Source organism: Acanthochromis polyacanthus, chromosome 17 (genome assembly GCF_021347895.1).
Source record: "Acanthochromis polyacanthus isolate Apoly-LR-REF ecotype Palm Island chromosome 17, KAUST_Apoly_ChrSc, whole genome shotgun sequence".
Lineage (NCBI taxonomy): Eukaryota > Metazoa > Chordata > Actinopteri > Pomacentridae > Acanthochromis > Acanthochromis polyacanthus.
Genome location: NC_067129.1, coordinates 29869042 through 29885350, shown reverse-complemented (window position 1 = coordinate 29885350; position 16309 = coordinate 29869042). Strand labels below are relative to the sequence as shown.

The 16309-nt window shown below is 39.2% G+C and overlaps 2 protein-coding genes across 3 annotated transcripts in view; one reads left to right on the top strand and one right to left on the bottom strand.

Moving 5' to 3' along the window:
* Window positions 1–545: 545 nt before the first annotated feature.
* mrpl22 (mitochondrial ribosomal protein L22) lies at window positions 546–10372 on the bottom strand. The gene is made up of 7 exons (XM_022209828.2): window positions 10298–10372; window positions 10157–10193; window positions 6488–6623; window positions 6251–6316; window positions 4928–5005; window positions 3379–3448; window positions 546–812 (listed from the first exon to the last, which is right to left on the bottom strand). The coding sequence occupies exons 1-7, from the start codon at window positions 10320–10322 to the stop codon at window positions 604–606; spliced, it is 621 nt and encodes a 206-aa protein (XP_022065520.1). The 5' UTR covers window positions 10323–10372; the 3' UTR covers window positions 546–603.
* Window positions 10373–10565: 193 nt separating this feature from the next.
* Window positions 10566–16309, top strand: part of gemin5 (gem (nuclear organelle) associated protein 5) — a 37384-nt gene continuing 31640 nt past the window's right edge. For both annotated transcript variants that reach the window (XM_051937943.1, XM_051937942.1), the window contains exons 1-5: window positions 10566–10844; window positions 11831–11985; window positions 12546–12727; window positions 14398–14549; window positions 14669–14767. In XM_051937943.1, coding sequence (XP_051793903.1) covers window positions 10703–10844; window positions 11831–11985; window positions 12546–12727; window positions 14398–14549; window positions 14669–14767 — 730 coding nt within the window. In that variant the 5' untranslated portion in view covers window positions 10566–10702. The remainder of the gene's footprint in view (window positions 10845–11830; window positions 11986–12545; window positions 12728–14397; window positions 14550–14668; window positions 14768–16309) is intronic.

Below are 16309 nucleotides of genomic sequence, written 5' to 3'. Positions count from 1 at the left end.
TGTCGGCATTAGCATGGAGTTCTGACTGTCCTGGTGTCCAGAAGCTGAGTTCTTATTTAAATATAAAAGAAACCAAATAAACACACTGTAATTGCTAATTTTGAAGACGCACTAATGGCAGGATTGATGCATGCTTTTCATTCAGATCAAGTGGTTTTTAAAACACCCCTTTTGAAATATCTGATGGTTCTATTTCTCAAACTTCAGTAAAGTCAAATGAAAGCTTGGTGGCTTTAATAGCAGGAGCATTTATCAGCATTAGACTAATTTGTGTGCTTATCTGCTTCTGTGAAAATATTAGGATGTGTAAAGTCATATTTATGTAGAAATATAAAATAATTCTAAACTCTGGAGCATCACTCGGCCTGCAAGTGTTTTACTAAAATCAGTTGAGGGGCAAATGTGTCAGACTGGGAGAAGAAACCACAAAATGAAACTTTCCATCTAGATAAAAAGGTTAAATGACCTCTTATTTCATAAAACTCTCCTCAATCTGTTCTATTTTACATGAAGGAGAAGAAATAAAAAGACGACTTTGCTACAGATTCACTCGTGTATTTATTTACAAACATCAAATGATTTACACACATTAAACGACTGAAGCTACAGGCTGTGGATGATGGTTCTGCTCTTCAGGCTCTGGACGTACTCTTTGGCCTGGTCCAAGCTGGTGCTCTCCTCCTTCCTGGGCGGCGAACCCTCCACCAGTTTGACGAAATAGTGGCAGTAGACTTTGTCCATGATGCCGAACATCCCCCTGCCGTGGTACCGGATCCGCTTCAGGTACTTCCCCTTACCGGAGTAGGACTCGGCTGCAGGAGTGGAACCGGAGGAGACGGTGTGATGAAGAGAGGACGGACAGCGAGGGGGAGATAAGGCACGGAATAACTCACAGGTTTAATTCACAGTGAAAACAGGTCAGAGCAACATAGATGGAGATGATCTGTCAGAACTGATGCAACTCCACAGGAACCTGCTGCTTTTTAAATAAGACACTTTATTAAATGCTCTCACTTGGAAATGAATGAAATCTGCTATTAGCCATCGCAGAACTTCAGAGTAGTTTGGGGAAGTTAAAGTCACTTCAGAAAGTTGTTAAGTGAAAAGTTTGTTGTCTGTTTGTCATATCAGCTGTTTCACATTGAAGCATCTCAGACTTCTACAACTAAATGCCTTTCTTTCACAATATGGACATTTCTAAGTGACCCCACACTTTTGAGCAGCAGTGGACAAGAATTAAAGTTGCTCTACATGAATTAAAGTTGCTCTACATGAATTAAAGTTGCTCTACATGAATTAAAGCTGCTCTAAAATGAGCTAAAGTTGCTCTATTTTAGCTAAGGTTGCTCTGCATTAGTTAAAGTTGCTGTACATTGGTTTAAGTTGCTCTATATTAGTTAAAATTGCCCTACATTATTTAAGTTGCTCTAAATTACAGTTGCTCCACATTAGTTAAAGTTTCTCTAAATTAACTAAAGTTGCTCTCTATTTTTTAAAGTTACTAAAAAATGAGTTAAAGTTGCTGTACATTAGTTTAAGTTTATCTGCATTAGTTAAAATTGCTTTTTAATAAAGTTGCGCTACATTATTTAAAGTTGCTCTATGTTAGTTAAAGGCATTATGGAGGATGGTTTTTTTTTGTTTAATTTGTCTGATTCACATAAAATGAATATACTGACCTTTAGTGGACTTGTATGTATGGTTTATAAAAGAATTAAAAAAAAAAACAAAAAACTGTGGACATGGCAGGACCTGAAAAACATCAGCCAATCAATGCGCTCGGACCGAGGCGTTTGGTTTGCTCCTTTTCCTGTCAATCAAAAATCTTCCGGCTCAGGCCTAGTTACGTAGATTACGTCCGCCTTGGACTTACGTGTTTTCTGTATGTGTTGCTTTGGTATAGCTTCGTAGTTAGCTGGCGACTTGTTTTGCTCATCTTTTTTTTTTTTACATAATGGCAGATAAAGATCCAGGGGGACCCAGCCGTAAAAGACAACTTCACGAGTCCTACGCAAGTTTCTGGAGGGGGGCGTTTCTTCGTAAATGTTAAGAGGGGGGAGGTTAGAGGGGGGTGAGGGAGAGGTTGTATGTGCGCATGCTACATTCAAAGTCATAGGAAATTAAATCTCCTCTAATGCCTTTAACTGCTCCAAATGAGTTAAAGCTGCTGTACACTAGTTTAAGTTGCTCTATATTAGTTAAAATTGCTTTTTATTAAAGTTGCTCTATATTCGGTAGTTAAAGTTGCTCTACTAGCTAAAGTTGATATTATTAGTAAAAGTTGCTCAATATTAGCTAAGGTTGCTTTATATTAGCTAAGGTTGCTCTATATTAGCTAACGTTGCTCTATATTAGCTAACGTTGCTCTACATTAGCTAACGTTGCTCTACATTAACTAACGTTGCTCTATATTAGCTAATGTTGCTCTACATTAGCTAACGTTGCTCTACATTAGCTAACGTTGCTCTACATTAGCTAACATTGCTCTACATTAGCTAACGTTGCTCTACATTAGCTAACGTTGCTCTACATTAGCTAACGTTGCTCTACATTAGCTAACATTGCTCTACATTAGCTAACATTGCTCTATATTAGCTAATGTTGCTCTACATTAGCTAACGTTGCTCTACATTAGCTAACGTTGCTCTACATTAGCTAACGTTGCTCTACATTAGCTAACATTGCTCTACATTAGCTAACATTGCTCTATATTAGCTAACATTGCTCTACATTAGCTAACGTTGCTCTACATTAGCTAACGTTGCTCTACATTAGCTAACGTTGCTCTATATTAGCTAATGTTGCTCTACATTAGCTAACGTTGCTCTACATTAGCTAACGTTGCTCTACATTAGCTAACGTTGCTCTACATTAGCTAACGTTGCTCTACATTAGCTAACGTTGCTCTATATTAGCTGGCTTGTTGGGGTGTACAGTAAGTAAAGACAGACTGTAAAAACATCTCTGGGTCAAAATGAAGTATTTATCAACTTCTTTAACATGTTTTTTTATCTGCTGGAAGCAGTCAGCGCCATGTCTGAACATTTCCACCTTGAAACTGTTGTGCATTGAAAATAAAATATAAGATTTCAAGTATAACAAACCTACTTCACTGCTTCAACATTACATCATGTCAGTATGTGGCATTAAGTAGTTTTACAGCGTTTGAGCAGAGTGGAAATAGGAGGATGAGACTGTTAGTTATATGTAAGATGTATTAAAGTAGGAAGGGATTATTGTAATGAAAACCTTAAACATGTAACTCTGACACACAGAGATGACTTTTTAGAGGTTTCATTACTGAGCAGAGGTGGTTTTGACCATCTAAAATGTGCAGTTGTTTCTATGATTAAAGCCTTCAGGGCTGCAGACACTCACCTACATACAGGTTGGATTTGTATTCTACATTGTGATTCTTGACCGCCATCTCTTGAGCTTCTAGAAGGACCTGAAACAAACGAGGAAAAGGACAGAGGTGGAACTTTCTGGCTGGAGGATGATGCACGATTTAACGACCAAACAAGAGCAGAGGACACAGGAAATGTTAACATTAAACCTGCCACTGTGCCTTGAATCTTCTCAAACACTCACATGAGGGCTGACAGTCAAAGCTGGTGGTGTTTATTAACATCACCAGGAAAAAACTCCACACCAGCCTGTCAGCACATTGTAATTTTGGACCTCCTCTTGGCTTTAACATCAGTCCATATCACCTCAGAGAGCGGTGTTGCTCCAACTACTCAGATTTTGTTTAGAGTTTACTTATTTGTGAACCAAAACATAATTCTGTAAAAACATTTTAGCAGAATTTTGAGAGCTTCATTTCAAAATATAACTCCTGCAATAATGAAATTTGGTGAGGACACAGACAGAATTGTTTCCAGCAGGTGAAAATCATTGCATGGCTCCAGCAGACGTCAAATGTTTAATTATTGGTTCTTAAGAATGAAAGAAAGTGCAAAACATTCAAACAGGAATGGTATTCAGGCCCCTGAAACCTTCTCTAGGTGTATATATATGAATATGTAAAAAAAAAGTCAGGATTTCCTACTAAAATACAGTCTTTGGTCCACATATTAACCAACTTTTGAGGTTCTAACATCAGTAGAATGTGATGTGTGGAAAGTTTGACAAGACAAGGGTCCAGTTTGTTGATATTTAGACTTGGAACCATCCAAAATAAGTACAAATTTTCTAAATTGACATGAAATCTGTCCAAAATAACTCAAAATGCGCAAAATAACATAAAAAGTATCCAAAATGACAATAATGAGTAAATACTGACCCTTGAAATTGGAAAAATGTGCAAAATCTTCTAATGAGGGTGACCCTAGAAAGTTCCCATAAGTGAATATATACGGATCAGTCCATATTTCCAAATAAAAATACTGACTTTGTCGACATTTTACCAACTTTTGAGGCTCTAACCTGTCGAATCTGATGTGTGGCAAATATGGCAAGACAAGGCTGTAGTTTTTTGCTATTCTGACATCCCTAAATGGTGACGTGGACTCATGTTGAATCCACACAAACTGATGCAGAAGGGTCTATATACGTCACCAAATTACAATGGCTTCCTTGGTAAGATGGGTTCAATTTGAGGGTGAAAATGCAAAAATTCAGCCAAAATATTTTTACAGAACTTACATTTTGGGTCCCGAATAACAAATCAGAACATTCTAAAGAAAGTCTGAGATGGTGCAGTGACATATGTCTGAATTCTCTCTGAATAGATCCTGTAGAAAAATCTAAACCCCGACGAGAAACTTCAGCCAATCACAGGCCTTTCCACCCACATGATGGTGAAACGGTATGAAAACCAACAGAGTGAAGAGCAGCAGAAGGGTGTGGTAATGCTGTGGGATAGCTGAGGACTTTTATAAATGCCTACGGCAGCTCTGAGAGAAGTCAGCACGCAGCTCCAAACCTCTTTCATGATTTTTGCTCCTTTCTTGTCGTTGAACTCCAGCTGTGCGATGGCCTCATCGATGCTCATCCCTCGGATCTGGAAAAGAAGAAAATAAAGGTTTGTGCACAGCTGCCGGGACAGCGGGGAGTTGATCTGCCAGAGGAGGAGGCTTTCTAACGGCAGCGTCACGCTTGAACAACCCCCAACACAGCGAACAAAACAAGAGGAAAACAGAAGATTGAAAACAGATGCAGCTTTTTGTATTACACTTTAATATTAACCCTTAGGCCGTTTTCTTGCAATATCTTTGTAATGAAAAGTTTTTATCATTTCAGAAAACATGTTTTTGATATCATTCCATTTCATTTTTTAGTTACCTTTTAGACTTAAAGAAATTCTGATATTCTTTAAAACAAATTGTAGCGTTTGTATCACTAACCCAACCTCTTTATCCCTGATAATAGTCATACAGGAGGTGATGAAGTGCACAAACTGGGAGGAGAATGGAAAAATGTCAACACAATGGATGTTGACATTCTCTTATTGCTGTTCTAATATTGTTCTTTTTCAATTACCAAGATGCTCAAAATCCATTATAAAGTGAAAAATAAACATATTTCAAACATGAAATCGTTCTTGTGTGGGCAAAAATATAATACAAACAAATAATACAAATTATTACTCTTAACCAAAGCGGCATCAAAACACACAGATTCCTATGACTCATTATGACCGCTTACAGAAGAGTGTAGGGTCCAATAACTGGAGCATCTAAGGGTTAAGGAAATATTTAATGGAATAACATTTATTAGATTCAATTTGAAGTACAAGTTGAAGACAATTCTAACGTGATAGGGCAGTTTTTTCCCCATCAATTAAACACAATAAATCATGACATGATAATGAAAAAGTAGAAACAGAATATCATTCGTTGTAGCTTTTAAAAAAATAATTACTATAATTAATCATGTTCAAAAATTCCTGCTATTTAACAGTCTGACTTAAAATAAACTTTTTAAGATATTGAGGGTCTACATGTTGTGTGTTTTTTTTATGTTATTTATTTATGCACTTTAAGGACTGCACTTTCAGGTTCGTTGTTCTCATACATTGACAATAAAAACATTCTGATTCTGAAATGAAAACACAACCCAACTGCACTCAAGAAAACAGCAGAAAGCAAAAAGAAATATCAAGGTAGATACATCTGAACTGCTTATTTCATTCGAATCACTAAATTTCCATGTGTTTAACCTCAGTTTAAAGCGTCTTTTTCATATTCTTCAGAGACAAGAGGTACCAGATATGAGCGACTGTTCGGTGTGATCCTGCAGGTCTTACCATTTTAGCCAGGTACCACAGCTTATCTTTGCTGTATTTAATCTGCCTCCTGCTGTGGTGGATCTCCTGTGGAAAGTGGAGAAACACAAATATAAGCAAACTTTTAGACCGTTTTTAGAGATACCAAAACAAGTTTACGCTAACAATATAATAAGTGCATAACTGTCCTTCAATCAACACCCTGCAGAACATCTTCTACCTCTCCAAATCGTATTATTAACAGGTAGAAAGACTCACTGCTGGTCTGCGAGGTTCATCTGGCAGCTGAGGCGGATACACTTTCAGGTTCCTCCTCTCCCAGCTCTTTGATTCTAGCGAGCTGCTGGTGTGGAGACATGAGAGCTGCAGAGGCCCACCGCCCAGAACCTGTAATCTGTGGAAGATATAAAGGTGACTAATAAAGGAAAGTGTAACTGTACGCCTTTGTTGGACATATTCAGACACTCATACAAGCTAAAAACTGGGGCGCGCTGTCAACAGATCACTGATAAAAATCACTGCACAATAAAAGCAGAACGAAAATGGCAGGTGTGAAGGAAGATTTCCCCTTTCTAACAGTGTGGGACCTTCGCGCTCGTCCGCAGCGACCTGAAACTCGGCCGGACGACTCGTCATTACGATATCTACATTCTTGCTCGTCCACCCGGACGACCGCCGCTCAGAAAGACATATTAAACTAAGAAAACACTCGGAGAGTGCAGACCTCCGCCAGGCCATCGCTCAATTGTACAGATGACCAATCGGAGTTTGTTTGTCTGTTTGTCTGTTAACAGCATAACCCAAAACGTAATGGACGGATTTAATTTAGTTTTAACAGTTTGTGCACAAAGCATAACATGCATGTACAGTGTAACAGCACAGTGTTTTGACGCACGCACATAACGGTAGCGTTGCGCGCGCGTGTGACGGTACCGTACGCGTCGCCGCCGCTTCGTTTCGTCGGTCCCGACTCGCTCGGGCAGGCCGAACTGGCCGCGCGGAATTCGGCCGTCGCCCGGAATCTTTGTGCACAAAGCATAACATTCATGTACAGTGTAACAGCACAGTGTTTTGACGGCGGCGCCGCCGCACGCACGTAACGGTAGCGTTGCGCGCGCACGTGACGGTACCGTACGCGTCGCCGCCGTTTCGTTCCGTCGGTCCCGACTCGCTCGGGCAGGCCGAACCGGCCGCGCGGAATTCGGCCGTCGCCTGGGATCGATCCAGCGACCTCTGTCTGTACAGGCCTGGCGGCCATCCCTCGGCTATCCCTCTCAAGTGTCCTTCGACCTTCAAAAAAATCCTGGATCCAGACGGTAATCCGGATCACCTCCAAAATCTAATCGATTGTTACTTTTGCTCTTCCGGACATCCTGTAAAAATTTGGTGAAAATCCGTCCATGACTTTTTGAGTTATGCTGTTAACAGACAAACAGACACACAGACGGACAGACAAACTCCGGTGATTACATAACCTCCTGGCGGAGGTAATGACTTCTTACTAATTTAAAACAACGAATAACTTCTCGGTTCTCAACCTGCACGAGGCCGCCATCTTGTGTCATTGCGCATCGCTTTTGCGCAGGTTTCAGTTTCCGGTTGGGGTTCGTGTGGATGTTGAGCGATGTCGATTCCGACTCTAACCATTTATTGCTTCGGTTCCCAACTTTCCTTAGGGGTCTCGCTTCGATCATTGAATGACAGTACAGAGGGGACTATAATGGATAATGAAGAGTTTCATTTCCGATTTTTCTTATTATTCGATGTTTGGAGGTTCGATTCCCACATCTCCACACAGGTCTCAGTTTGGATCACACAGGTTATTAGGGCAGATGCTTGGGTTTTGTTATCAAGGAATATTCTCAGGGATGATGTGGTCTTAGGACTTTTTTGGTATGACATTTTTGTGATATTTTTGTGCTAACTTGTCTAAGTCATATTTGTTCTTGTTGGTCAGAGAGACTATTTAATGATAATATGAAGATATTAGTATTGGATATGAAGATATATAGACTTGGTATGATGATGATGATATTATAATATCTCATATTTGCTTATCAGAGATAAGTTTATTTCAATGTTAGATAGATGATACTAGTAATAATGTACATAGTTGTTATGTTAAAAATTATCTCAGGATGATGATCTCAGTGCTACTGGAGGACTTGATGCTACATTTAAATGTTCAATGTTATTTCTGTAGAGCTGCCATATTAAAAGTGATCATAATGATCTCAGGATGATGATCTAAATCTTACTGGAGTGTAGTATTAAAGTTACACAAGATATAATTAAAGATTTTTTAAAAAGTGACTTTTTAATCAATTTTATTTTTTGCTTCAACTAAAAAAAAACACCGCGAATTACGGACGACCAGAAATTTGTACGGACTACCAAAAATTTGGATTTGGCAGGAGTTGGTCGTCCGTAATTTGCTGTACGGACGACCAAGGATTTTGACGAAGGTCCCACACTGGTTCTAAGGTCATAATGGCTTTTAGACTGGCAGACGCTACAGGAGTTTAGATGTTGTCTATTCTGACGTGATTAGCAGACTAGTTGTCTCCATATTGGTCTTTAATCTAAATATGGCCTTCTCCCAACTTCAATATCTATCCAAAGATCAGAGGGAATCCTCAGAACTGATGCTGGTGTTGCTTGCATGAACTGCTGTTCTGTTGGTGTCATTTCTCCTGATATCAGTAAACCTCACTCTCAACCTAAATCATCTGAGTTTCCAGTGTGTCTGCCTCCTTATCGTCTCTCGACCTCGCTGAAATTTCACAGCAGCAGAAACTTTATCACCTTACAGTATTTGAATTATTTCTAAGCAGACTGTTTTCTCTTGTGAACAATCAAAAACAAATATTTCACAACCACTATACTGAAATTTCACCACCAAAAGCAGAAAATCAATGCAACAAAAGTGCAGCCCACCTGTGATTTCCAGTTAACGTAACTACAATAATATGGTTCTAAAATGAGCTGTAAACTGTCTTAATTTTTAACCAAAGGACTGTGTCTGTCTGTATGTCTGCATCATGGCTCCACGTGGAAAATAATTGCCAGAGAAGCTGAGAAATCTGATTGTAAGACTTTACAAGATGGAAAAGGATGCAGTGGGATCAGGTAAATTAGGGAAAACACAGATACAGCAGTAATCTGGAGGTATGGAAGGAGCTATAATACCACTAATCATAGCTAGTAGCATAGTGGTCATTCTCCTAAAATAACTCCACAGACAGTGCATTACTTTCACAGCTCAGACAGTCTGAAATCAGTTCATGTCATCACCCTGTATGGATGAAGGACAAGAAACAAACCCTTGCTTGCTCTGTGGTGCAAACTAGCAAGAAGAGGCTTTGCTAAAGGACATGAGAAGAAGCCTGATGGACATCGGAAGCACATTCTTTGGTCAGATGAGACCAAGATAAAGTTGTTGGGCTCAGATGGAGTCCAGCACGTTTGTTATGAACCTGACCAGGACCACCACAGTGAACACAGAGTCCTGACAGCGAAGCACAGAGGTGGGAATGTGATGATGAGATGTACTTCCTTCTGATGTATGCTGTCAGTGATTCTACCTTCAGTGAGGTACAGGAATCTGTATACCAAAGCATTCAGCAGTATAATACCAAACATTTGTACTACTAGCACAGCGACACAGTAATTAGCCAAACCAGTCCACAAAGCCTGAAAAGTGACCTAAACCAACAGCAAATCTCTTTTTCAGCCAATTTATAATTTCCCCGCTTGTTTGCAAATACTTGTGGAATACTTCTGCAGGAATCACTACACACTATACCAGTAGTGTCAGATGATACAAAAGCAGCTAACACAAGCAGCTGATCTGCATTGGATTTGTCCTTCTGTACAGTAACAGTGTTAGCTTAGCAGCTATGATGCTAATGATATCGAAGCACTTACCGCGTTTGTAACAGCCCACACATACTCCCAATAAAACCTAAAATAAAAGAAAGAATCCGTTAAAAACACAGACAGACAGAAATCGTTAATTAATGTCACTAAATGTCCAGTTTGTGATTAGTTAGGCTGCATTTCTCTCACCACGTCCTATCATTGCAGTCGCCATGTTGGATTCTTTACGACACCGCCGTACCTGCTTTACGGTAGAAATGTTTACAGCGCTGGCATTGGGTTTAATTTCCCAATTGTCGTCTTTATTTAGCAGCTACCTTCTTAAATTTGGTTAAATTTAAATACTTCGTCATGAGTAATATGCACTATTATAGGTAATAAAATGGAATAGTTGAGTTAAAAATAGCAAACTCGGCATGCTTTGGCACACATGGGCTTCCGTAGTCGACACCGGCAGAATTTACGACACCACGCTGAGCCGTACGGCCGCCAATGTTGTAGCTACGACAGTTCTGGTAACATGTGAGAAGTTTGAGTTTTGTGGTGTTTTCAGACTTTATTAGAGAAAATCTATTTTTAACCCTCCCAGGCGCCATGCCGGACCGGTCCCTCCACGCCTCCCCCAACTGGTACTGTTCCCGCTGCAGCGACGTGAGCCGCGGGGGGCTGCTGGGGGTCGGAGCCAGAAACATCATCTGCCTGGTGGATGTGTCTGCATCTACCTGCAGGGTCACAGGTGAGTCCACCTGAAGTCTCTGTCGTCTTAAATAAGGTTTAAACGCAGGTAGGAGACAGTAAATCTGCTCACAACATTAAAAAATATGAAATAGTCTGACTGAAATGCTAACTAGTGATGAAATGAAGTGATAATTGATTAACCAGTCACTCAGTCACAGATGTGATTATTTGTTTGTGTCACATATGAAGCAAAAACACCAAAATATACTGCTTCCCTCAGTTTAATTTGAATAAATAGGAGTTTTAGACTGTCTGTGTTTGGAAATAACTATATAACTGAAGGTGAAACTGAACTAGTAATCAAGATATTTATCAAAACTACAACAATTCAAATGACTGGAGCTGCAATTGTTTCATAAATTCAAGGAGTGATGCTCCGGCCTACGAATCAAATGTTCCACACATAATGAAATATGTTCGTTTAATTCAGACAGCAGCAAAACTCACACAGTTATGCAGATTTCCTGTAAAATCAGAGGCCAGATTAGGAGTTGACAGATTATGTGTTTCAATATTCAGCATTTATTTCCAATCATTTATGTCCATGTATATTTTTTTCTCTATTTCCCAATAAAATACGTAATTTAAAAATGTGCAGCTGCCTCTCTGTGGTTTTGATAAATGTCCTGCCCACAGCATCATTTGATTGGTTACATGTCACGATTATTAGCCAATCAGCACTGTAGGATCAATATTAAAGGTTCTCTTTGTATTTAACATGTAAAACATAAATAGACAAAGGTATTCATGTATGTTTTATATTGGAGATTTTGTCATTCAGATTTTTCTGAAAATATTTATTGGTTCCAAATATAAAGTCTTGTTAAATACCAGTAATCGGTCTAGTTAACTCAAATGCATGTCTGGGGTGGATTTTGTCTGACTTTCCACACTTCTCATAGTCACAGAAGACAAAACAAAGCAGTTTGTTCAGTCTAAGTGGCTGTAGTTATGACCTGTAAATCATCTTTGTGTGTCCTTCAGGTGAGCTTGTGGGCCATAAAGACCTGGTTTCCGGCGTCTCTTTCTGCCAGCATGAAGCTCAGAGCCACATCTGTGTCAGCTCCTCCACCGACGGCAGCATTCGCTTCTGGGACTCGGACAAGAGGACGCTAATCAGAGAACATGCAGCTCATCAGGTGGGAGTCGCTTTTCTCAGAATCGGTTTCCCCCTACAGGCCGCTGTCTGCCGCTTGGTTTCACGTTTCTGCGCTTTCATAATGAGATTGGACACCGGAGACAGAAGCTGAAGCGTCTGAGCTCGACAGGAACAGTTTTTATGCTGATAAACACAGATTTGTGCAGCCCGGCGATTCAGTGTCTCTCTGGAGGACATTTTTAAAACTGTTATCAAGGTTGGAGAGGGCAGGGCTTATTTACTTTCCATTATTTGCTCCAAATGATGCCTTGGAGCCAAAACGTTTGTGTGGTTTCACCTGAAAAATACAAGCCGTGTTTATTTTTGAATAACTGCTGGCAAAACAGAAATCAGTCGTAACACATTTCTAATCCCCAGATTCAGAGAACGTTTTTAGATAAGATAAGATAAGATAAGATAGACTTTATTAATGTCACAGAGGAGAAATTTAACATTACAGGGCTCAGATGAGTTAAGACATCAGATGTGAAGGTAGAATCCTCATCATGATAACAGACTAAAACCTTCCTGAGAAACCTAAATAAGGATTTGTCCTGACAGAACCCGGTGTCGGCGGTGCACTGGTCCCCGGTGGAGAAGAACCTGGTGGTGTCGGGGGATGAGAAAGGCATCGTGATCTGTCACTGGTACAACACCGGAGACACCAGCAGCTTCTTCCCCGAGCCGAGGACCATCTTCTGCCTCAGCTGCTCCCCTCACACCTGGAGCTGTGTCGCCGTTGGGTGAGAAAACGCACAAAGTCAAGATAATATCATTTTAATTGTGAAAAAGGGTGATTCCTGGCTGATTTTTAAATTCTTTATGATAGTTTAATACCTCAGTCCCACAGTCTGTGCTGAAGAGATGGAAAATTTGAATAAAATCGGTTGCAACAGCTTAAATGGCCTGGTTCTGCTGGCTTTAAAACATGCCCAGAATTGTCCAAAAGGACTCAAAATTGTCCGAAGCAACATAAAACCTGGCATAAACGAGTTAAAAGCAATTTAACATGCTTTGAAATTTACACAAAATGACTCCAAAATTATCCAAGAGGACTCAAAGTTGCCCAAAGTAACTTAAAACCTGTCATAAATAACTCCAGCTACATTATTTGAGTTAGAAACTGTCTAAAATTGGCTAAAAAAACATAGAAAAGGACACAAAGTTGTGCAAAATTACTTGAAACCTGTCCAAAATGAGCTAAAAAGCATTTTTTTTTAATGTTTTGAAATTTGTCTGAAATGATTAAAAATGGTCTAACAGATTCAACAATTTTCCAAACAGACCCAAACCTGTCCTAATAGACTCAAAACTTGTCGTTAATCAGTTTAAAAAATGGTCCCAAATGATTTATGTGTCCAAAATTGTCCACAAACACCTAAAACTGGCCAAAGTAACTGTTACTGAGTTACTGAGTTAAAAAGCATTTTAACATGCTTTGAAACTTACACAAAATGACTCGAAAATTATCCAAGAGAACTCAAAGTTGCACAAAATGACTGGAATCTTGTCCAGAATGACCTAAACCTGTCCTAATAGATCCGAAACGTGATGAGAAAACGCACTACGTCAAAGTAATGTCATTACCTCCGCCAAGGAAGTTATGTGACACCCGGTGTCTGTCTGTCTGTCTGTTAGCAAGATAACTCAAAAACGCCTGGGCAGATTCAGATGAAATTTTGAGGGGATGTAGACTATGGTAAGAGGAAGAGCTGATTTAATTTTGGTGGCAATCCGGAAAGGATCCTGGATTCTGGATCACTTTGAATTTTTTAGTATGTTTTAATATGTGGTCCAAAATATGACAAAAACATCACAGGTTAGTATGTCGTCCAACAAAGTGGAGCAAGGTGTCCAGATAGCTCAACTGGTTAAGAAGGTGATTCATAAACAGAACTGTGTCAGAGACGCAGGTTTGATTCCAGCTCATGATCCTTTACTGCATGGGTTTCCTGTTTTCCTCTCTATCCTTGGCGGAGGTCTGCACTCTCTGAGTGCTTTTCTAGTTTTAATTGTGAAAAATGGATGAATCCTGGCTGCTTTTTCATTTTTTTTTCTTGTAGTTTAATACCACAGACTGTGCTCAAGAGACAAAAATTTGATTAAAATCAGTTGCAAAAGCTCAAATATTCTGGGTTAACTGTAGTTTTTACATATGCAAGAGAGAATAAAACCTTATTTAATGTCTGTGAAATGAATTCATCTGTTGGCTGTTGCCCTCAGTTTTGTGAAGGTAGCCTGCCATCCAGCTGTGTGACTGTTACTGCTGTTTTCAGGGTGTTTTCGGCTGGTTAAAAAGACTGAAATGTCTTAGATTTTAATGGAGATTGTTCTGATTTTATAAGATAATAATGTCGACATAAACCTTCTGTATGTATCAAACAACAGATGACAGTAATTGGGATGTTTGCAGGTACAAAGACGGGATGATCGTCCTCATCGATGTGAGTAAAAAGGGTGAAGTGACGCATCGTCTCCGTGGACACGACGACGAGATCCACTCGCTGGCCTGGTCACCTGTCGCCACCGAGGACGTTTTCTACAGCAGACCTGAGGACGGTGAAGGTAGCAGCCTGCAGTCAGTTACAAAAAACAAGGAGTTCCTCTCTGCAGCAGCAGCTTCATTCATTTTGAAGTGTTTTGCTCATTTGAAACTGTTTGAAATGAGACTTTTTTTGCTCCAGCAACCAACGGAGTGTCTGCAGCCGAGGAGAAAGGAGGCTACCTGGCATCTGGAAGCAAAGACCAAACTGTGAGGATCTGGAGCACAGCGAGGGGGAAAGGTGAAGCAAATAGAAGGAATATCGTCATTTTTTTTATCCTATCTTTGTTGTTATGAATGTGAAAATGGCTTAATACAGTACAACTGTTACATTTGTCACATGTAATAAAAGACACTATATAGGGTTTGCCTTAAAAAATGTACAAAGGGACACAAAGTTTGCAAAATTACTTGAAACCTGTCCAAAATGAGCTGAAAACCATTTTAATGTTGTGAAACTTGTGTAAAATGATTAAAAAATGGCTTCAAAAATTCTCAAAACAGTTTAAAAATTGTCCAGAAGGCTCCAAACCAGTCCAAATAGACTCTAAACTTGAATTAATTTTTAAAAAATGCTTTAAAATGTGCTCAAAAGCATTCAAAACGACTCAAAGTCGGCCTAAAGTAACTTCAAACCTGTCATAAACGACTCTAGCTGCATTATGACCCAAAAATTGTCCGAAAGGACCCAAACCTGCCCAAATAGACTTGAAACTTGTCCTAAATTAGTTTAAAAAATGGTCAAAAATGCTTTAAGGTGTATCCAAAATTGTCCAAAAGGACTCAGAAATGCCTGAAGTAACTTAAAATCTGTCATAAACGACCCAACTTGCATTATTTGAATTCAAAACTGTCTAAAATTGCCTAAAATTGTACAAAGTTGCCCAAAGTTACTTGAAACTTGTCCAAAATAGGTGGAAAACCATTTTAATGTTTTTAAACTAATAAAATAATAAAAATGGTCCCACATGATTCAGAATTTCCCAAATAGACTGGAATCTTGTCCAGAATGACTCAAAAATTGTGCAAAAAGACCCAAACCTGTCCAAATAGATCCAAAACATGCCCTAAATTAATATAAAATGGTCTAAAATGCTTTAATAATTGTCCAAAAGGACTCAGAATTGGCCAAAGTAACTTAAAACCTGTCATCTATGAGTTAAAACAGTTTGAAATGCTTTGAAACTTACACAAAATGACTCCAAAATTGTCTGAAATTGCACAAAATGACTTGAAACTTGGTTTGTGTTATTCTACCAAAGCACTGGAGACCGCATGTACAGATCAGTGAGCCTGCAAAGCTTCAGGACTCTAACGACGTCACTTCACAGGTTATGGATTCAAACATTGATCCACAGATTGGCATGAAGAAAAGGACGTAAATATTGACATGATTCCACCTTCTTTAACAATTTTTGAACAAAGATTTGACCAATTTTACTTAATAACATGCACAAAAACACCAAATCTGACAAACATGAGACGGTCAGGGGTGAACTTTTTATAGAAATTGGTGAACTGAATGACCCAGCAGATGTTTTAGCTGCTCTACAGACACTTTCAGAGTCTGGATATTGTCTCATTGTGATGCAGCTGCAAGCAAACACAACTAATCTCCTCATTTTTTACCCTGTTTCTGCTGTTATTAAAGTAAATTAAGCTTAATACAGTACAACTATTACATTTGTCACATGTAATAAAAGACACTAAACAGGTGTAAGGTGTGAGCTGAGTTGTAGAATTTAGGAAGTAAAAACAGCAGCTACACAAACTGAACTCATTT

Excerpts from the sequence above, each read along its gene's own strand:
- mrpl22 (XM_022209828.2), bottom strand. The coding sequence starts at position 10,322 with ATGGCGACTGCAATGATAGGACGTG. Across the intron at positions 6,624-10,156 it reads TGTGGGCTGTTACAAACGCG|ATTACAGGTTCTGGGCGGTG; the intron begins GTAAGTGCTTCG and ends TATCTTCCACAG. Across the intron at positions 6,317-6,487 it reads ATGAACCTCGCAGACCAGCA|GAGATCCACCACAGCAGGAG; the intron begins GTGAGTCTTTCT and ends CACTTTCCACAG.